This window comes from Athene cunicularia, assembly GCF_003259725.1.
Source record: "Athene cunicularia isolate RWA chromosome 6 unlocalized genomic scaffold, athCun1 chr6_part2, whole genome shotgun sequence".
In the NCBI taxonomy this organism is placed as follows: Eukaryota; Metazoa; Chordata; class Aves; order Strigiformes; family Strigidae; genus Athene; species Athene cunicularia.
This window is the reverse complement of record NW_020799106.1, coordinates 3464673-3486443: the sequence shown is the minus strand read 5'-3', so window position 1 is coordinate 3486443 and position 21771 is coordinate 3464673. Positions and strand designations below refer to the sequence as shown.

General features: G+C 39.6%; 1 protein-coding gene across 1 annotated transcript in view; it reads left to right on the top strand.

The window, feature by feature from the left end:
- Positions 1-21771, top strand: part of CCDC6 (coiled-coil domain containing 6) — a 54579-nt gene that overhangs the window by 374 nt on the left and 32434 nt on the right. The window contains exons 2-3 of the mRNA XM_026851751.1: positions 1-102; positions 20039-20188. Coding sequence (XP_026707552.1) covers positions 1-102; positions 20039-20188 — 252 coding nt within the window. The remainder of the gene's footprint in view (positions 103-20038; positions 20189-21771) is intronic.

Sequence of the window (21771 nt, the reverse complement as noted above, 5' to 3'; positions counted from 1 at the left end):
GCCGGCCCGGAGCCGCGTGGCCAGGCCGGCTCCCCGCGGGGAAGCAGCCCGGCGCCCCGGGCGGCGAGGGCTCGGCAAGGGGCGGCGCGGCGGGGTTTTGGGGTAAGGAGCGGCGAGGGCCGTGCCGGGGAAGGGCGATGCTGAATGTTCCCTGAAGTTTCTCAAAGTCGAGATTTTCTTGAAGTAATCTGCGGAGATTACGGATTATCTCCTCAGCAGTCACCTCTTCAGCCACTGCGGGAACAGCCAGTTGCAGGATAGCGTCTTAGTCATGAAGAAGCGTTTGATTTAATTCTACAGTTTTGTTAACTGTGGTATTTCAAAAGGTTATTTAAAAACTCATTTAAAATAAAACCCTTAAAAACAATGTGAGTAACGCACACCAGTCTGTCCCGGGAAGAGCTCAGCTACTGCTTTATGAGCACTGCGAGGATGATTTAGAATAACGTCATTTTATATGATGCTGTTTGGCATCAGTCCTCAGTAAAGTACATACGAATATACAGTGAATATGACGTTGTTTTCATCTCTGGGAGTTGGGAGTTCAGGAGTTTAGATTAGGGGTGCTTTTGGTAATTCAGTGGTTAGAGTGATCGTTTAGATGCTGTAATGATCACGGCCTGCATGCAAACAAAGTAGGTGACAACGTTGAAGACAGACTAAAGGTAACCCTGACACTTGTGTATGCTCTCCTGTCCATCCTGGCCAGTGAAAGATAGAGGTGCCTGGGGAGGGCCTGATCCCACCTGCGTGTGCTCTTTCACTTCTTAGGTGATTTTTTTTCTCAGGGGTTACTTTATTACAAGCGTAATGGCTATTTTATTGATAATCATTTTTTTTCATTGTCGATATATCTAGCAAAGAAATGGAGCTCGTCTGGGCAAACCTCTCATCTGTTCCCAGTCGTAAGCAGTCAGCGTCTAGCAGGATGTGGGCCGGAAGAGTGCATGAAACACAATACAGAAGTAATTTATTCAAGGATGACAAATATAGTCCTAGATGGGGAAACGTGTTCTTTGTTAATACTTTACGAGAAGAGAATGTGTCTTAATTAGGTAGCAGCGTAGTGCCTTCTAATGTTGAAAGGGGCTAAGACATCTTGTCAGTCAGACATTTTCTCTTTGCCTGTTAGAAAGGCACAGCATCTTTCCGAACCCCTGGTAGGGGTATTGTTTGTAAACAACTTAAGAAAATATTTGTGTGCGTTCAAGTTTTTAGGTGCTGTCTCTAGGGAGTGATTATCTTATGTTTTCATCAGATTTTAATTTACAAAAGGCAGGTAGTTTTCTTCAATCTCAAACTCAGTCTGTATGCTTTTGACATCTTGGATAGAGAAAAGGTGTTAGACTTTTATAGCAACCTGTAGGCTGTCTGGAAAACCGGCATCTTCAGCAGACGCTCTGTCTTTGGTATGCTAAAACTGTGTGCACAACTGAGTAAACCACTTCTAATTCAGCAAGCGGCGAAATAATGAATGCAAAACATAACTTTTTTTTCAGGCCACCGAGACTTTGTGCTGTGGTTTACACAGCCCGTAATGTAAACACATTTGCAGTCAAAATACTTTCTTCTGTTGCTCTAGTATACAAGTGACTGGAGATGAACTTTACTGGAACGTTGAAATGTGTGCCATTTGCATGTAAATGTAATTAAATAGAAAGTTTTCTGATTTTCTCCATTGTGATTCTAAACCTTCGACAGTTAACTTCTCCAGCAGCCAGCTCAAGCTCTTCGCCGGGTTGCTGTGCTGGCAGGCGGGCGCTGCATACTGGTTTCCTGTTGTAGTCATTGTAATGTCACAAATCAGCTTTGATTTTTATCAAGTGTTGAGGATGAGCTGTGAAGCGCAAATTAAACTGACAGGTAGCCAAAATAGCAGGTGAAAGGACTAAACCTGTGTGCTGTAGATGAAGGTGACTGCTGGAACCACACGGCTCTTCCTCTGCCAGCCTTTCACTGTCCTTTGAGCTCTGTTTGTGGGTGCCACAGAGACTCTTCACTTTCTTGAGCTCCCACCATTGTCTTTAATGGTTTTGAATATTTTCCCTTCAAGGTGTACCAGGTAGAAAGCGTTCATCTTCCTCCTTCCTCTCGTGTCTGTGCTGGTGTAAGTGTTAATATGACATCTTCTTCTTTGTTCCTGTGTTTGTGCGTAGTATTATTGGTGTCTGCATGGATGTGTACAGTTTGGGAGTTACTTAAACAGCTTGCCATGTAGGATCTATTAGTTCTATTTTGTAGTTAACCCTTGTGTCATAGGGTTAAAAATAAGCATTAATTAAGCGTAGGAGACCTGTGTTAATTAAGCGTAGGAGACCTATGTTAAGTAGTTGCGCTTGGAAAACTGACAAGGTGTTGACTTGGCAGGCTTGTATGCTCCCTAACTTTGTATGAACTCTCTTCTGAAACATGTAAAAACAGATGCTGTTTTAATACTGAAATTGGTAAAACTAGCCTGGACTCAGTGCATGTCCAAAAAGATGTGCAAACTCTGCTCCTTCCAGTAGCCTGAAATGCAAGTGAAATTATGCTGTGGCTCATGTGCAAGACTGTGAAATTAAGTAAATATAAACATGATAACTTTATCTCACCTGCTGTTATTGGTAACAAACTGGGAGGGAGGGAGCAAAGCGGGGAGAAAGCTAGGTAAATTGGAAGTGTTGTCTGGCGGTGCAAGAGCATTACCTTACAAGATGCAAAGTTTCAGATCAAGTATTAGGAAGAAACAACAAGACCGTTTGACCCATTTGCAGAATGGTAATTAATATATATTTAGCAATCTTTAATTGTATGATCTCATGGTATGTTTCTGCAAGTTTTTTTTTTTTTTTTTTTTTTTAGGAAATGGAATGGATGGTGCCTAGGTTGGGGAGAATCACACACCTGAAGATCTGAGATGCTGTGTATTTGAGATGTGAAGTAGTGAGTTTGGGTTATAGTGCTGCGTTACCAGAAGTAGATTTTGTGTGTGAACTTCCTTAATTTTTTGGTGGGAAAAGGTCTCCCAAGGAGATACTTAATGGACTAAGTCTGGGACAGCACAGCTTTTTCAGTTAAATAAGAGTACCTTCAAAACTGGGTGGTGGTGATGGATTGACTGCTTTTGAAAAGATTGAATTGTTGCATGTGACAAAAGCTGAAGTACTTCAGCCAGGTGTAGGTATGTCTTGGTCAGGAAGTTTCTTTTGAAGTTGGTAGAACTTGTATTTCTAACTTCTTTTTTCTACTTTTCAGTGTTTGATGTAACAAAGTCATTCCATTTCAGTAAAAGCCATGTAAGGTTTAACTGATACTGAAGTATTTTGATTTTCTTTGTTATTGTTTTGAACTCACAGGCCTCATACAAACAGAGTATTTTCAATAACAAAAAGAGTTTTAGTCCCTGACTGTTACAAGTACATACATGCTTACTCTTGATGTTAGATTCAGTAATTTAACTCGTGTGAATTGGCGTACTATAGTCAGGCATCTTCTGTAGTGTTAGAAAATTAAAGTATAATAAGTTTTATTCTGTTGGTTTTTTTATCTGAGATGAAGAAAGTGTATTTGAGAAACCTTAATTTAAAAGTGTTCCTGCTCCAGAATGCTTGATGTACCAGTTTTAAGCTTTGTAACATGGATTTCACAAGAATAGCATCTCTTTTTTTATTTTTTTCCCCTCAGTTACCTCTGTAGGGAAGGGAATTACCCTAGAAATCCTGATTTGTGGTGGTGTGTGCATCCCCATCATGATTGTCAGTTCAGATGAGAGTGATCCAAAACACTAATGGCAGAATTGACACTGGGATGCTGGTTTTTGTGGGCACCCCATGGCTTATCACTGCCAGGTAGTGACTACGGCACGGGGCACCAGGCTATGGGGCTGCTTTATGCTGCTGTGGGTTGCCAGTGGCAGTGTTTTAGGGTGAGACTTGTGCTACCCTTTTCTCTGTAGCTACACCCTGTGCCTCTGGACCTCGGCTCTCAGCTTGACTTTTTACTCCCTGAGCGCTAGCAGAGCACAGTTCCATCTCCTGGCTTCTCGGTCTCCTCTGCATTTCTGCAGAGCAATGTGAACAGCCTCCCACCAGTTGGGAGAAACAACGGAGGAAAAAGCCTTACTCAGCTCCTGTTCCCTCACCCCTACTCGCAAATCCTGGAGAAATTTGTTGCTTTTGATAACAGCCATCTCCTGAAAACAAACAGGCTTTCTGGGACTTGCAGATCGGAAAAATCCTGTGTGTTATGGTAGACTTGTTACAGTTTTCTCAGTAAACAACTAGATTTAGATGCTGGAAATAAATATGATTTTAGCATTTTGTTCTCAGGGAAACGTGCGGTGGGATTTGTGTGTGTGTGCATGAGATCTGCTGTCATGGGTCTTCATGGAAAATGTCAGCCTGGATAGATAGTTTAGGGAAGTGAAGGGGTGTGCTATATTGTCAAAAATCCACTGCAAAAATGCTTTTTAACAGCTTTTTTCTTTCCTGGACTTTGCACCAGTATTTCAAAGCAGAACACCTGTTTCACTACTGAATATGTCTATTAATAGTAGAAGAAAGGGCAGGACAGGCTAACTGAATTGAAACACGAACCTTTAAAAGGTGCTCACTTAAGGGCACGGGTATGAATGAAAGAAATCACTTAGTAGCAGCTAGAGGTAAAAAGCAAACCAAGACGGCAAAGAGATTAATATTTTTAAAGAGGTATCTGTAAGTCCATTATTTACTCTTTATTTTAAAGTAGGTCTGGCTTGTGTGAAAGAGGCTGACTTGCTGTTTCGTGATGTCTTCTGTAGGTTTAAGAAACTTGTTTGGGGCTTTTATATCCAGCTGCGTTGTTTGTAACTAGTTTGTAGATGGACTAAACTAAAAGTCTTAACTCAGAAATAACGTATTTTAGAAATGCTTTGCTTACCTGCTTTTTGAGTAAGGACAACATTGTTGCTAAGATTAGCAAACTCATGCACAATGAAACTCCAAAACTTTTCAGGAAGAACAGGCACGTAGGAAATGAGCGTCTTGTATTTCAGTTTTACGTTTGCCTTAGATTCTCAGGAAGCTTATTGAGTTTCTACAAAATGTCTAAAGGAAAAAGGAAGCTTAGTGATGCACTTCAGTGGTAACTGTTTTGGCCCTTAGGTTAACATGGTAAAAGCAATGCTACTTGCTGCTCGGCTGGTGAACTAATAGTAGAAAGGTATGTTATCGTCTGCTTCCATTTGGTAGTTGTATGCAGCCACTAGCCTGTGGAGTTCCCAGGGAATAAAACATTGTTCATGTGGTGGTAACAGCACATTACCTTTTGTCTGTGTTGGAGGCCTTCTTGAATGCTTGTTAAAAAGAAAACAAAAAAAAAGCAGGAGAAGTGGCAGTGTTTCTGAACTTGATTCAAATAGTAAACAGGAGCACTTGTACTTTGAGGGATTTTGAGGCTTCAGAGGGTTATTAAATCATCTGCTTTGATTTGTGTCACATCTTCATGTTTTTCTGAGTTGTTCCTGCATTCAGTCTCGTAACTTGCCTTGAAATGTGTCTTTGAGAAAGGTATCCAGTTTTAATTTGAAGACTCAGAGGTGAACCACCGTTGTGCTTGCAAGGGCTCTGTTGTCCTGCCTCTGGTTCTTCCCATCAGCTTTGTCAGGGCTGAGCTGCTGGTCCCTGCTGTGCCTTTTGCCCAGGTTAATGAGCCTTCTGGATCCTCTGCTTTCTCCTTACGGGGGCACAGGCTCTAACAGGCATCTTCTAGTTTACTTTGACAAACTGAACTAAGCTCTCAGGCTCTGAGATGCTGAAAATCTTATGTGCTGGATGAAAAATGCTGTGGGTATATGATGCGCTGATCTAGTCTAAACACCCTTTCCTGCTTCAGATTTGCACGAATGTTTCTGATACCTTAATTTGGAACTGACTCATCCAGTATTGTCAGTTGTCTTCTGTGAGCTTACTGGTGTGTGCTCTGGCTAACTTGACAGAAATGCAGTAGCACACCTATGCCTCTTCCAGGCCTGATTCGTACTTCTGTTTCTCCAGAAGCACTTGATTTGGTGCTAATAATTGTGGGGCCATAGTCTCAGGAAGGGTATTTTTCCCTTTTTCTGGGATTTTTTTGAGGCTCTCCTCTGTAAGCCCTCTGTTTTTCTTTTCAAAGAAGTACCAACACCTTAAATTTCTTCCCCCCCCACACCCCATTTCACCAGTGCTCTGTACAGAAGTGAAGGTGGGCTGTCACTGTGGGACCTAGGGTAGCAGTCTGTGTTACAGCATCATCACGTGTGAAGGTAATACGGTAGTGTTTGTTCCTTCTCTCCACCTCCATTCTCTGAAAACAATCCTTTGGTTTGTGGGGTTGATCTTTTTTCTCAGCTGCACAGCTTTGGTAGAATGAATTTGTTACAGATGAAACAAAATGTGAAGGTGTCTTCTCTGTTATTATTTTTTATGGTCTTGCTAATATCAGCCTCCTGGAGTTTATCAGAAATTACTTTTACTGAAGAATAATGTGCAATGAATATTTTGAACAGCATCATGCTTAGTACATATTTGTGTGAAGTTTCTAATAAAATTTCCCACTGACAAATGTTTCTGAGGTTGGTAAGCCACTTTGGAAATCCTGCTGTTTACTTAGATTATTTTATGACCATTTAAAAAAAAATGTATGACATGTATTACTAATCAAAAAGTCATATGGTTGCCATATACACATCCTACACCTTTGCAGTTATCTTTACTACATAGGCCTTGGTTGAAAGATGCATCTTTGCTTATCTGCCACAACTTGTTCTCTATAAAACCATGCTGAATGACCCTTTTTATGTTTCTGTCTTTTCTCCAGTAAATTAATTTGTTTCCACTATTGCCATTGGGTTGATACCAAAATGTGATAACCATCTGTGTCTTGCTTACCTTTAGATATTACACAACAGCTCTACTTTTTGTATCTGTTACTTTATTGATGTTCCCATGTTCAATAATGGCGGAATGTCTTTAATCAGTAAGACTAGTGGTGTATTGTGCTGAATTACTTTGGGAATGGAACTGAACTAAGAACTGAGATTTTAGAGTACATTTTGGAATTTTTAATAATACAAAGTTCTTGTTTCTGTGGGCTTGATGTTCAGCATAGAAATTAACATTTCTCTTAAGTGAACTTTCTCACTGAGGTTACGTCTTGAATTGTATGTCAGAACTGGTTTGTAGTCAGCATTTATTTAAGAACACTGTTCAGTGTCCAGTTTGAACATTTCCTGAGACTAATGGCAATTCTTAATCTATTTCCATTGACTTAAGTTTTGTAGTAGAGAGTTTTTCCTGCATGGTACACCTAACGAAAGGTTTGCTTTCACTGAAGAAAAAAAATATTTGTGTATGCTACTGCTGTATATCTGCTAGAATTTTTTTTTTTTTCTACTAGTACAGTATGGGTCACTTGCCCAAATGGGTATTTCCAATACCGAGAGTTCTGCATTGTTCACATCTGCTGGTTTAGATGGTAGAATAAACTGTTAGGCTTTTTAGAGGTTCTAGCACTGCTGCTAATCCCAGTATTGGAAGGCTAGTATAAGCCGAGACTGCAGAATAATTTTAAAATCCTGGAAATTCTGTATTTCATTTTAGTTGTGGTTTTGACTGTAATGGAGTTTGAATTTTATTGCTGATTTCTAAGGATGAAGGAAAGTGTTTTGCTTTTTTTTTTTTTTTCCCCAGAGTAGGTGCATGGTCTGTGGTTTTCTTGCGCTTGTTAATTCCGTTTACTTGCCCTCATTGCTTATTTCCTTCTACTGCTGATACTGTCTTCAGTTAATATTGTTGTTATTTTCAGACTCCTTAGTTTTAGGTGATGGTATACATGGGGTGTATTATTTTTCATCTATAGACTGTCCCTGCTAAAGTGCCTTGCAGTAAGGAAATTATACTGGTGTGTGGCACACACCTGTGGTGAGCAAGTTTACACATCTGCTAGGGACTTCAAGAAAAGGTTTTGTTTTCACGTTGCACCTCAGAAGATGTGCTTGGGTGAGGTTTCAGGTGGGGACTGGAGGAGCAGAAAGCGCTTGGAAGGGTGACTCCATGGCGGCTGCCTGTGAGGCTGCTCAGGCAGTTGGACTCATGGGGAGCTGCAGGAGGATGGATTGCAGGTTCTCACAAACAGATCTTGAAGTGCAATTGGAATGAAGAAACAAGACAGTACTCTTCTCTAAAGGAGGGAAAACTGTCAGCAGTTGACACCTGATGTGTTTCAGCATAGCCTGGTAAAAGTAGTGAGAGAAACAGTTGCTCTACTGCTCTTTTTTTTAGGCTGGAAGCCAGGAGGAAGCTGCCGAGTTTAGCAGCAGAGCAAGAGGTGAATCCTTTCTATCTTTTTCTTTAAGAAAAAAAAAAAACCAAAAACCAAAAAACACTGAAGGAGGAGAATAATAGGGACAAAATGTACAGATTGAATTATGCACAGGATTTGGGATGTAAGCAGAGACAAAGACATGCTTTAGAAGAGAGGCAAAAAACCCAGTGTAAAGCAAGTTCCCGTGGATCTGTAACAGAAAACATTCCTGTGATGTCTTGCTTTCAGCACAGCAGCCCGGGGACGTCCAGAAGGGAACATCTCAAGTTCCACTTCTTCAGTTAAGTCCTTCTGTCTGACTGAAGAGGTGTCTTGGTTTTAATTAGGTGAATTGCTGTTGTCTGATTTCGATACAGAGGATGAGAGATTGAAGTAAAAATGAAGTCATGTGAGGTGAACTATTCCATAGTAAAAATGTGTCTAAGGAGGAAACTCCATAGCACAAATTACAGATGTGCAGGTAAAGCATCTCTCTGTGGGGTGCAAGGAGTCCTTGATGAAAGCTAAAGCAAAATATTTACAGAAACATGGAAGCAATTTTTAATCCAGACACTTGAGTTCGTAATTTTTCCCAACTTTTCAGTTAAAATACAGACATCATAGGGTAACTCTTGTCTATGGGGCCAGTCCTTTCAGCTCCTGAGCATCCTCTAATCCTTTGTGTCTTCCACTGCAGCAATTTTCTTCCCGGAAAATAGGTTATTCCATCAGCTTATCGACTGATATTCTCATAGATAGAGAATCTCATAAGATAAGGCCTTTCCTACCCCTCTCAACTCTTAATTTGACTTTGTTTGAAATTTCATCTGTGCATTAATTTTACGTTAGTTTTTCAGTTTTGAGTGGGCTTAGTTGAAGTAGTTGAGTGTCTCATCAGCTTTGCTGTAGTTTGAAATGGCCTAGCAGTGCTTTAGCTATCTGTAAAGTTTCCTCGGATGTTTTAATACTTTAAACTGCCTAAAAATGTGATGTTTCTGCTATTACTCTTAGTTCCTGTATTGTTGTTGATGCTAATGATATTTAAAATTCTTACCACTTAGATAATTCTCACAATGGGTCCTGAATAAAAGTATAAATGTTTCTTAACAAGTCAGACATGATAAACCCAACAATATTTAATGGGTTGTAGTATGAACTTAGGCTTCTTTCTGGGCCTTAGAGTTTAATTTCTACTTTCAACAGAGGATGTTGGGAAGTTTTGGGGGGTTTTTTGGTAGTGGTAGGATTTCTACTTTGTTTCCCTTCACTTTCAAGTAAATAGCAAAAGCAGTTACTGTGAATTTTGCAAAACATAGGGTTGTTTAATCACCATTTTTCCAAGAGCTTTAGATGATATGTGTTTTTCACATCTGTTAAAAATGAAGAGTAGAAATTTTGTCCTGGATAGTATTGGCAGGAATTGATTAATTAGACAAAAGCCCTGTCCTCAGGAGCCTGAAATCCTGTTTTAGTCAAGAGGAGGGACACCTCTGGAGTCCTTTCTGAGAATAATTTAACCTGAGATATAGATCTTAAAAAAACCCCTCCCTTTTCTCTGAAAATTGAGACATGCAACTGAGAGTTCTTGTTCCATGAGTAGAAAGGTGGGTAGGCATTTCCTAAAAGTTTCTCTGTGTTAGACCCACTTCTCCAGTTCTGTATGGGGTGAATATTTAAGGATGGTTGTATTCCCCACACATCCTTCAAACCTCTGTTTGTAGAGATCAGAGACAGAGGGTACAGAGCAAAGGATGTGTTTTTTCACGTTCCTCATCAGATGTTCATACGCTAAATTGATAGACTTGTTTCATGTCGTGAAAGCCTGGAGAGATGCTTTTCAGAATACTGTGGTATGTACTGTAAGATGTCCAAACTGTAGAAAAGGGAAAAAAATACTGCTCAACTTACTCCTAGGAAAGATAAGTAGAAACATTTGTTTGCTGTGGTGAAGTTAAAGCTATGGTGTCTTAACAGTGGGATGAACAGTGTGGTGTTTACTTTGTGAATGTGTTGTTTTGGAACAAGGTATGATTATAATCAATTACAAGCTTTGTCCCCAGCACTTGTGGATCACTAAGAAAGAGTTTCTTTAGAAAACCAATGTGTGTAAGAGTACATCAGGGGAGATATTAAAAGGAATGCTTTGAAGAGGTTGGTTACATTGACTAGGGGGAAAAACATTGCCATCCCTAATGATTATCTAAGTTGTATTTAAACTAGTCATTTAAAACGAACAAACAAAAACTCAACCAAAAAATCAGAAGGTTTTAAAGACAGTGAATCAAGAAATTACATGGTTGGCATCTCATGCTATAGTTTGGAAACCCCAGAACTGGATTTTGATATGGTGGTAGTCCCCCTCCTTAGTTTTAATAAATTAAAAGGAAGGCAGGTTGATCAATGTAGATATACCACAGGTTATTCACACCCGAAAGAAGGATGTGCAAGTGCTGAAGGCCATTTGGTACTAGAAGAGAAGGATGATGAGTATGCAAGCTGTTTGAGCTCAGAACCCAGCCTAGAAGTGAGGAAACGTGGTCTTCTGCCTGGGAACAGGGAGAGCTCCTGATACTGTGGTGTGCCAGTGGCACTGTGTGTTGGGGTGCATGCAGCAGTCTGACACCTTCTGCCTGGAAAAGCTGGGGATAGCAGAACTGTTCTTGGACTCTTCTATATACTCTGAAGAAGAAAAACAACTGTTCCTTATTTGCATACTTGCAGTGATTTACCTGAGCTACATAAAGTGAAGCAGAATTTTCATGAAGATTGTTTGGTGGGGGCTGCTATTAAATCTGCTCCCTTCTTTTGTTTGGGCTCTTTTGTCTTTGAACATAGAAACAGTTGTGGCAGCAAAGCTACTTTTAACAATAGTTTGCTGTGGTTGCATTTTGAGCAGAAGTTTATTTTAAAACACAGCTCACTGCCTGTTAGCACCAACATACGTACATCTGAACAGAAGCTGTGTAGTAAATTAGTCACCTAGTAGTCTGTTTGGCTGCTGAATCTTTTGCTTTTCCTGCTCTGAAATTTTGGGACTGTGCAGTACTGAGTTTGCAAATTGGTCAGTCCAGCAAAGGGGACTAGTTAATGGGGGGTACATCAGAGAGAAATGGTGATTTATCAGTGGGCAGAAAACAGACCAAAAAAGTATTTGAAATACGTTAACTTAAGAAGCTTTATTGCATTAGAAATTGATATTACAGAATAATTTGGACTGATTTGCAGCAGTACTACATTTCTTGTAGATTCCAGTACTGAGTAGCAGTGTTGCTGAGATTTAAGCTGTTGTTGATTATTGGTTTCTAAGTAGCACAATACAACCAAATTATGTTAAACTTGACTATTATAGATGCAAGTCAAACAAACCCACAGCATTTTAAAAGGGTGGTACTTCTAATGAACATGCAGAGTATGGAAAATAAGGGTTTTTTTAAAAAAAGCCAACGACAAAACCAGTATATATTACAACAGTAGCTGTAAGCAATTTGATCTGTTCTGGGGTTTTTTTTGGTTTTTTTTTCTATCATGTCTGGAAACCTGCACGATCAAAAATTCAGGCAAACTAAATATAAAACTACAAATCTAATGATGTGTATACATGTGCATCGTTGGGTGTTTTTCAGCAGCTTTTATACTGAGGCTGAACAAAAGCAAAACCTTTTCCATGTGCTTCTGTATACTCTTTGTTTTACACTTCTTGATTAACTAGCAAAGAATTTACAGTACAAAAATTGACCGGTAAACCAGCAGCGTCACTGGCAGTCAAAGAGTAAAGCAGAAACTTCCCTCGAGTTACCAGTAAAGGATTAATACAGAGAGGTATTTCAAACTTTGATTCGGTGTTTGATAAAACAGTGCTGGTTTATTTTCCATATTGGCTATCTGTCATTGTAAATCTTCAGTCAGATACAAACTTAACAAAAATGGGGAAGACCCTAGCAAAGCACAAGTATCTTCTGCTGGAATGATGTTGCCTCACTTGTGCTGGGAATGTTCACTGGGCTCTGCGGGGCTCAGAGGGGAGCTCTGTGATATGGCACCATTTCTAAAGCCTTCCTGGCCATGTTTGCACATGCGGTCACTGCGATCCTTCTGAGGAACATTCGATGTGTGTTTTGAAGAAATATTTTGTGTGCAGTGAATTTGAGTATTTAGAGGAGCTGGGCTTGTTGCTTCTATGCGCTTTACTCCTTTTACATCGGAAATCCACTGCTACTGAAAATGCAAGAGGTGTATGCTTTGTGGTGATGTGCAGTGATGAGGTGGGGAAATGGCCTCATGAAATAGAGCCACTTGGAAAGGTCTGTGGGCTAGATTTAATTTTCCTGCTAGGTCATTCCTGCCTTGGCCTGTAACTTCTGTTGGCTCAGGTTGCAGCTCTCGTGTACTGGAAGCAAAGACTCCGGGCCCTGATAACCGTCTGGGAGCTTGTTCTACATGATGATGTTTAAGTGACTGAAAAATAAGTGCTATAAAGCATGTGTCTAATGAATAGTCAGGTTGTTAAGGTTGTAACATCAAGTGCTCAAAATAGGAAATGTTTAATGTTTGCCTGTACAACCTTGCTACCTTTCCTTTGTGGTGTTTTATTACCATATAGTCTTTAATTACATTAAGACTTGCATAACAGTGTGTGGTCGTGGTTAAACTGCTAATTAAAGTTATTTGAGGTTTGATACATTTTTCTAGACCCTGTCTTGACGTTTTATTTGTCACAGAAAATGTGACTTTTTCATGTGCTACATTTGTATTGGCTGCTTAATGCCAATATTTTGATATAATAAAAAAAACTTGAAGGGAATACACTCTTAATTTTTTATCTGTTTTGAAGAAAGACATTTAAATGGATTTTTTTTTTTTTTTAGTTATTTAAGCAAATTCAGGAACTGATCATATTCTATGAATTCCATATAGCTTGCTATACCTTGTGTGCAGTGAACAAAATGCATTAATTTTCTAAGTGTGTGTGAAATGAGCCTGTTTTCATAACTTGGGTATTTTTTACCACTTACATGTTTCACTTGTGCAGGAGTCTTGCAGGTAGACATCAAAATGCAGAGAGAAGCTCTTTTAAGTGTTTACAAATCTGAAGTGGAATGGAAATGCATACCACCAATTTATTTCACTGCTGGTGCTGAGAGATTATTTAGCATGAATGAATACTGCTGAACGTCTGTGTTTAGGAAGCTGATCAGTAGTTTCCTTGTGTGGCTTCCCAAACCACAAGGTGTAGGAACCCATGTCTTGAAGGTAACTGAATTTTTGAAAGAAGGTCTCATAAGGCTGCATGAGTGATGCTGAGCTGAAAACATCATGGTTAAAAGTGACTTGGGAGAAAATTGTATGTCTTGCGTCGTTTGACTCGGCTCATCTCTATAGTCCACCTGTGGCCGTTGAGGATTCATCTGGCAATGTGCTGAATCACTTGGTAGACATCGAGTGAAAAACTTACTGGGACGAGTTAGCAATAGAAGTATTGTGACAGAAGCATTTTGACATGTCCAGCCAAAACCTAACTGACCTTTTAAAAAGGGAGGGGGTGGGGGGGGTGAAGGGGAGAGAGAATTTCCAAAAGTAAATGGAGATTAAAAGGAACTTTGACACTTTAAATAACTGCTTATCATACAGATATTCCTTCGTTATTGTAATAAAAAAGGTGTGGGGTTTTTTTTCCCCTCTTACAGCAGAACTCATCCACTGAATAACTGAAATGTAATAGGCATTGTGTTTTGAGGCAGTTCTGCATTTGGCTTTAATGTTAGATGATAGGTAACATTTGGAGTGCTTGAAGTTATCAGGCTGAGGTTCAATACTGACTTTTTTTTCCTCCTTTAGTGTGTTTTGGCGATAACATCTGGTAAGCCTGTAAGTTGGGGTTTTTTTAGAACAAACAAACAAAAATCCCCTTTCCTCATCTGCCAGGTTTGTGTTTAAAAAAAAAAAAGAAAAAAAAGAAAAAGCTTCCAACAGCTTAGGGTTCTGAAGGAAATATACCAAGGTATTACTGCTAGTTTGTTTGTTTTCAAAAGAATAGGGCTTCTAGGGGATACCGTGTACCCAAAGATTAAAATGCAGAGTTCTACTGTTTGTGTAGTTCTGCTACCCCTGAAAATGCATCTTAAAGAAGAGAAAAGGGAAAAAAGAAAAGAAAAAAAAGAAAAAAAATTAAAAAGTACTTTTAGGACAGAACAGAGGGAGTGACCCTGGGGTTTGCTGTAGATGAAACAGGAAATCACACTACAGATCGAACCCGGAATTTTAATTCCAGCTCGCCACTAACCGCAAGAATATTCACCACTCTTTTCTCTGCAGACAGGCCACCCAGCTGAAAAAAGTACCTTTACCTGGGGGGGGGAAGCTGTACCCACGTCATACCTGACTTCGGTGGAACTTCCTTGTCTTTCAGCCCTTACAGATCGAAGTGTGCTGCTGGGCAGTCAAGACAGTTGGCAGTAGTGTGAGCTGTTAAGTCTTTGAGTTCCTGGGCTGGTTCATGTGGTTCATGTTTCTCTGTGTCTGAAATGCAGATGGCATGTGGTACGCTCATTTCAGGTGTGACTGGAAGGTTTGTAGGAAAAAATAGCTCCAGCTTGGGAGAGCTGTAGTGTAAAAGTTCCTCCTGTAAGGGAATAGTATCAGCTCACTGGAATATTTATTACATTTTTAGACCAGCAGTTTTCCATACCATTGTAAACTGGTGCCAGAAAGTACAGCCAGAGCAGTAACATGACTTTGTACTACTAGAGTGTGTACTTCAGGAGAACTAGGAAACTTAGATTTTGTTTTGTGCGAGAAGTGCATGTTCTAAAGTCATGTCATTGCAAATTTCTGCACTTCACGCCCTTTTTACATCATCATATTTTTTAGTAGGACTTTTGCAGAGCCTGCTTTCTGATCTGACAGCTTTAGTTTAGTGTAGCATGTGCAGCAACTGAGATCATCTCTTCCCAAAGCTGCCCCAGCCTTTCGGTCTATATTCAGTAGCAAAGATTGAGTTTCTTGTGTGCAGCAACCAGAATAAACTGCTCTTCAGCTCCATCTGCAGGCTTATATTGTCCATAGGGTTCTATCAACAGAAATTGCACCTTAAAAAGATGGATGAATGGTAAAGAGGTCATCATGGTAGCTTCTTCCTTAAAGATGAGGGACCTTCAAGAGTGGATTAGATCAAAAGAGTACTTTGTAGGCTGTTTCCAACAAGATCCCCTGAAATCTAATGTCACCTCTACTCTGGATGCTACTGAGGACGGGTGATGCTTTGTCAGCATGGAAGCCAGGCATGCTTGGCATCTGGCTTTCAGATGGTTGAGTGTAGGTGACTGAAGCAGTTTGTGAAACACTTCGTACTGAAATTGTGTCTGAAGTGAGAGCTGAAACTAAAAAGCAGGAACTTGTTCATGTCTGATCACTGATAATATTGTATTAATAGTGATCAAGGAGTAGGTATTAATTGTGATTGTTCAACCTGCTTACTGTACAGTATCAGGAAGGTTTGTGAGGCTTTTAGAAGAACTAACTGGGGGAGAAGGGAGCGTAGAGAGCAGTGGTTTTATTACTTGACTGTTCAAGCTGATGCCTCATTGGAAATACTGGATTTTGCTGCTTCATAAAATAGTGCCACTAGAGCAGTGTGGTTGGGGTATGGTCCGGTGATAAAGAGAGCATCCCACCGTAAGCAGGCGCTGCTGCATGTACTAGAAGCAAGAGGACAGAGGGAAATCCAGCAGTGTGAACTTGGTCTGCTTAAGGTATATTTACAGGAAGAACTGAGAGCAGGAAAAGAGTTTTTAACACTAAACTTTCCACAGTTTATGCTAGTATATGCAGCATGTGGAAAAAACTAATGAGATTCACTTCCTAATATGATACTCAGTTACTATATACAGTTTAGGAGAAATGTGTTTCTTAATACTTTTAAAATTAGCTAATTTGGGTTATAAACTCACAAGGACAGTTTTTTACAACGCTTCATGCATCACCTCTACTAGTGATCAGAATTTCACATGCTCCTGCAACAGAAATAATAGGATTTTTTCTTCCTAGAATATATAAGAGGTTTTATGTGCATGAGGTGCTTTTTCTACCCCTTTTCTTTCTTGATTTATTGCAGCGTAACGTGATAGTCTTTGCTATGTATGGCCTTGACCAGAATAATTACAGATTTTCCTATAGTGGATGTGTCCATGAAATGCTCTGAGTTAGCTATACATGGAGTTTTGAGACACTGGAGGTGATGTGGTTACTCAGAAAATCTGTGATGGAAGTAGGTTGCTTGTTTCAGGTTTCCAGAGATTGTCTGATCAGGTGTTATCATTTTATATCACTCAGTGCCTTAGCAATTTATTTTGTAATACGGTACACAGAACTGGGTGAATTGCTGTTAGTGGTTTTGGATGTTGAATGCGATATGGATAACAGAAACCCCAAGAACTCTACCCTTGTAGAAGACCTACTGTCTCTGATTTACATGCTCTGTTTCTTTCTTGCTGATCATATCGGAGCCTCTTTTCAAATGCAGATACCTAATAAAAGGCAGACTATCCATATGGAAACACAATGTATAAGCATCCAGAAAAATATTGCAGTGACAGGGTCTGTGCAGGAGATAGTATTCAAAACTGATTTTTTAATGACTGTTTTACAACATCAGGAGTTTGATTGTGGGCTAAATGAATAACAGATTTCAAGCTTTTAGGCAATACTAAGGTAAACACGAATGATTTTATTACTAATTGAACTATCTCCAAGTAATGAGTAACAGGATGAAGGGAAAGTTTCAGAAAGAAATTATGGGATTTAGAATAAATATGGTCATGTGCTTTTCGCACCCAGTCTTAATAGCTCTATGAATTTTTTTGACTAAAAAGTTTGTGTTGAAATTGACCCTTGGGTGATTTAAGTGGACATTCATCGCATTAAATACGATGTGTGGATATCTGGAACTTCCAGTTCATACTTAGATTTATAGGGTGCCTGTTGTGTGTTCAGTTGAAATATATTCTTTGTGTAATGGAGGCAGATGTAACCATAGTCAGCTTTTCCTTTGAGCCACTTGACTGCAAGCTGGTGTCTTGCACGGTGCAGGCAGAGGGGGTTGTGGCAGAGCAGTTTAAACAGGTCTGAATTGTGGCTGTTCATTCTTAGTTACCATGTGCCAGCACTCTGCCTGTGTGGTCGCCAGTTTAGGAAGCGGATCCAGGAAAGAGAAATGGGAGGAGGAAGGGAAAGGATTAGTTTTTGGGTGTCTCCTTCTGCCTGTGCTGGCCTGCTGCCTGGCCGCGTGAGCACCCACGCGAGCACAAAGGAGGGGCATGGCAGTTTGGCTAGGAGTGGGCTGGGATCTTGGCAGCAGTGTTCCGTTGGCCTAAGTACCCATCATTAATGTAACACCAGGATCTGGCTATGAAGTGTTGTGCAGGCTCGGTGCTGGAATAATGTGATTTTAGAGCTTTTGATGGGTGCAAAGCATGACCAGAACAAATCTGTGCAAGTTAGAGATGAATAAAAATCAAAGTAGAAGCATCCTGATCCTCTTCTTTTTTATAACCAAGTCCTTTTCAATTTTATTTTACGTAAGCTTGGTCTGTGTTACTGTCTTTTATTGTCTGAACCATTGAAAAGCAGACACCAGTAGAAATTCTGTGTGGTGAAGGCGATGGAGGAGTTGGTTTTGGAACAGGATGCATGAATTTTAACGATTTGAGGACTGAACTCTTGCAATATGGCTTTACTCTGTTCTGAAATGTCTCTGAAGATATAAGATTGTTAGTAGTTCTAAGTAAAGCCACATTTATAAAGTGATAGATGATATATTGAGATCAATTAGATTCCTTGGGTTTTAATCGTCAGAGATGTGAGCTGACAATTTAGCATTTCTTTAGAGCTCTTGGACACCTCTGCGGTGTCTTGATGTGAGAGGTCAAAATACCAGTGCTGAAAGTGCTGGTGTTGTAGTAGTGGTTCCTGCCACTGAGATGCACAAATATTAGAGAGGAGGTACTGTGCAGGGCCTGAGCTAATAAACCGTGCCAGACTTTCGTTTGGTTCCCCTCTTTTTTTTTTTTTTTTTTTCCCAGCCTGGGTTTGTGCCAGCTCTGCTGGTGACAGGGAGAAGGGATCTGGTGGCAGATAGTAAGAAAGGGCCAAGAAAAGAAAGCTATAGAGATGGCAGAAGGCACAAGAAAGCAGAGATAAAGATGTGAAGAGAAGGACTTGCTGGAAGAAGGACTCAACTGAGAAGTTTCCAAACCACTGCTTTAGATTTTATGATACTGGCGATATCATGAGGAACGTTTACAATTAAATTGAGACATTTTTGTTCTTTAACTTTTTCTTATAGGCATGGAAGGTGTCTCTGTTTAAGTAATTGTCTCTTGGACTACTAGATAATTTATCATTCCAGTTAAAATATCACTGACATAATGAAGTCTTTTGAACATTTTCCAGTGTACAATATGTATAAAGAGGTGGTTATTTTGGCACATTTTGGGCAGAAGATTATGGAAGCTAAGTTTTCAATAAACTGTAGTTACACTTCTGTTTCAGTTCTTAAATTTTCCTCTACCAAATTTTACTGAAAGAAAACTTACTGAATCTTTACATATTGTAAGCTGTACGCTGGTATAATTTTATTAGAATCATGGCAAATCACAAATCTGAAGTTCAAGTGATGTGGATTTTATTGCATGGGATGAAAATAACACTACATTGTCTCATTTGTTAAAGATGGTGGCTTGGGAATTCTGTGTTTCTGTCACTCTGTTGTTCCCAGCTCTGTTTGACTGTGGAATTAAGAGTTGGCTCTACCAGTCTGTAGCTGCTATCATTCATTTGCCCATATGAAATATCCTTCGTGGCCTTTTGGAGCAGACTTCCAAAAGATAAATTCTGTGTTCCATTTATCAAGTTTCTAATACGTACATTAAAAAAACATGCGAATATCAGAATTGTAGGGAATGTGAGGGAGGGAACTCAGTCTGGCTTTCCATGGAGCAGTGCCTAGGTGCTAGAGGAGAGCTGAAACTGGAATTGTCGTCTTTAGTGATTCTTCATGGGAAAGATTTCCAGCGTAGCTCTCCTCTTGTGAAATTTGGAAATGCTCAGAGTAAAGCTACTCCATGGCATTTTTTAAAGTTGATGTTGTATGTAGTGAAGTAACAGTTCTGAGAAGTAATATGTTTTCCTGGGCAGGTGTTTGGTAGAAATCCTTGCGAGGTGAGCTGTGCTGCCCGCAGCTCCGAAGCAGGGCATATCTGGGTGAAAGAATAAATGTATTATTTGACTCCTAGACAGCAGGGCTGCAGTCTGGAAAGGCAGCAGGTGCTGAGTGCAGCAGTCTCGGAGCAGTGCTTCAGCGTGTAATGGAGAACGTTTAAGAGAAGGAGTTTGTTTTCAGGAATAGAGAAGGTGAAAGTAGGTATCTGTGAATCAGTAATGCTTTTATAAACTTTAAAAGGTTGGGGAATTCATACATTTGGTTGGGGGGAGGCTACTTTAAAGCACCAGTGTTGTTTTCCAAGTTGAAAGATGGGGAACAGAAGAGGAACAAAGATGCTGTAATGTCAGAAAAGGGGCTGGTAACAGCACTTAGATCCAGCCTACTGTTCCACAGGATGATGGGCAAGATTTAAAAAAAAAAAAAAAAAAAAGAGGTGGGGGACATTTAAAGGGGAATGGAATAATTGCAGCATTTAACGTGGAAACTTGCTCCCTTCTTAAAAACTATGTCTTTACTTCACAGCAAGCAAGGGCAGAGCAGGAAGAGGAATTCATCAGTAATACTCTATTTAAGAAGATTCAAGCTCTGCAGAAAGAAAAAGAAACACTTGCGGTAAACTATGAAAAGGAAGAGGAATTTCTCACTAATGAGCTCTCAAGAAAATTGATGCAGGTAATCGGTGCATTTACTTATGTTTCTACCAGGAGCTTCAGGACCAACTGCTGACTGAACTTTCTGTTAGTGTGACTGCAGTCAGGGGGATGTGGTCAGGTTGTAGCTGTTGTAAAGCTGACACTTGATAAAAGCAACGTGTGAGAAGTTTAGAGAGTAAGTGCTTTTTAATATGTTGCTTTAAAGTTTGCATCTGCAAACTCACAGTGAGAATCTGAAAGTTTGTATAGAGATGCAAAGAAAAGGATGTTAATGGTCTTACGGAAGAGAGTTACTGATGAAAATGTTAGTGAAACAGACACTTTTCTGGAGTATTTGATATTTAACAGGAGCTCAGAAATATTATGTACAAGAATGTGCTTGAAGGAGACTGTTTAAGTTTATCTATACTTTCAGTGAAACAATTGTTTCTCTTGAATTAAAACACTTAGGTGCTAAAAGTAAAAAAGTTGAAGATGTTAGGACAGTTTATGGCAGAGAAACTTCATTATCCAAGTTGCTAATTTTTGGAAAGTGGGTAAGTATTTGTGGGAAGTGGTGTCCATGCTTGCTTTGTTCTGATAGACTCGCCTAAATAACTGCTTTTGGCCTCTGTAGGAGACAGGGCACTGTTAGGTGAATATTTGGCGTGGTCCGCTATGGCTTTTTTCATGGCATAAGGTTTTTCATGAAAAACTAGTCCGCTTTAAAGGTCCTAATTTGTATGTTGTAAGAATTTCTTATGTTCTGCAGCTTAAGACTTAAGGCCTGTTTAGCCCTGCAGTTAGGAAATTACACTGTTTGGAAACAACATTAGAGCTAATCCCATCTGATGCTTTTATTACTGAAAACTGGGACTTCTGTGGTCATCTATTTTGGTGCCTATTATCACATAGTAAAGTATCAAGATAAACTATTCTTAATCTAGAATTACTATCTCCCTTTGCTGTTCTTAAGACTGACAAGGATGTTTCTGAATAAGATGAATGTTTGCTTTTGAAGCATTACATTTTTATGCAAAATAGAGAAGCAGATGGCAGTAAAATAGGGGTATTGAGTGTTCTTTTCTAATTGAAGTAAGATGTAAATATCACTGTAGAGAAAGCTTTCCACTAAAGTGTCCTTGAGTAAAGGGAGAAATGGTCTGTTGAGCAATACTGTTTAATTCAAAGGGGTATGTAGAAATTGGTTACAGAGCCAGGTTACCTATACGTTGTGTAGAGCAAAGTAAAACTTAAAAGTAAAAGCATGAATTACATTCGATTTGGCTGAAGGGTTTTGAACTCCTATAATGACCTCACACACAAATTTATGCTGTCCAAGTTCTGCAGCCGCTAAATTACTGTATCTAATGTTTAAAATATGCTTAGCCTTTTTCCTAGAATTCAACTGAGATTGCATTAAACCTGTATCTTTAACAGTTCTTAAATTACTAATAGTATGCAAAATAGATTCACACATCACAAAATGAAATATAAGCTTCTTGTCAGCCTAAAACTTCAATTAATTTTTATTCTTTTCTGCTATGGACTTTCAGAAAGTATCCTTTGACTGTTGCCCCACATTAAGGAAAAAGGTAACAATCTGCTGTTCTCAGAATGGCC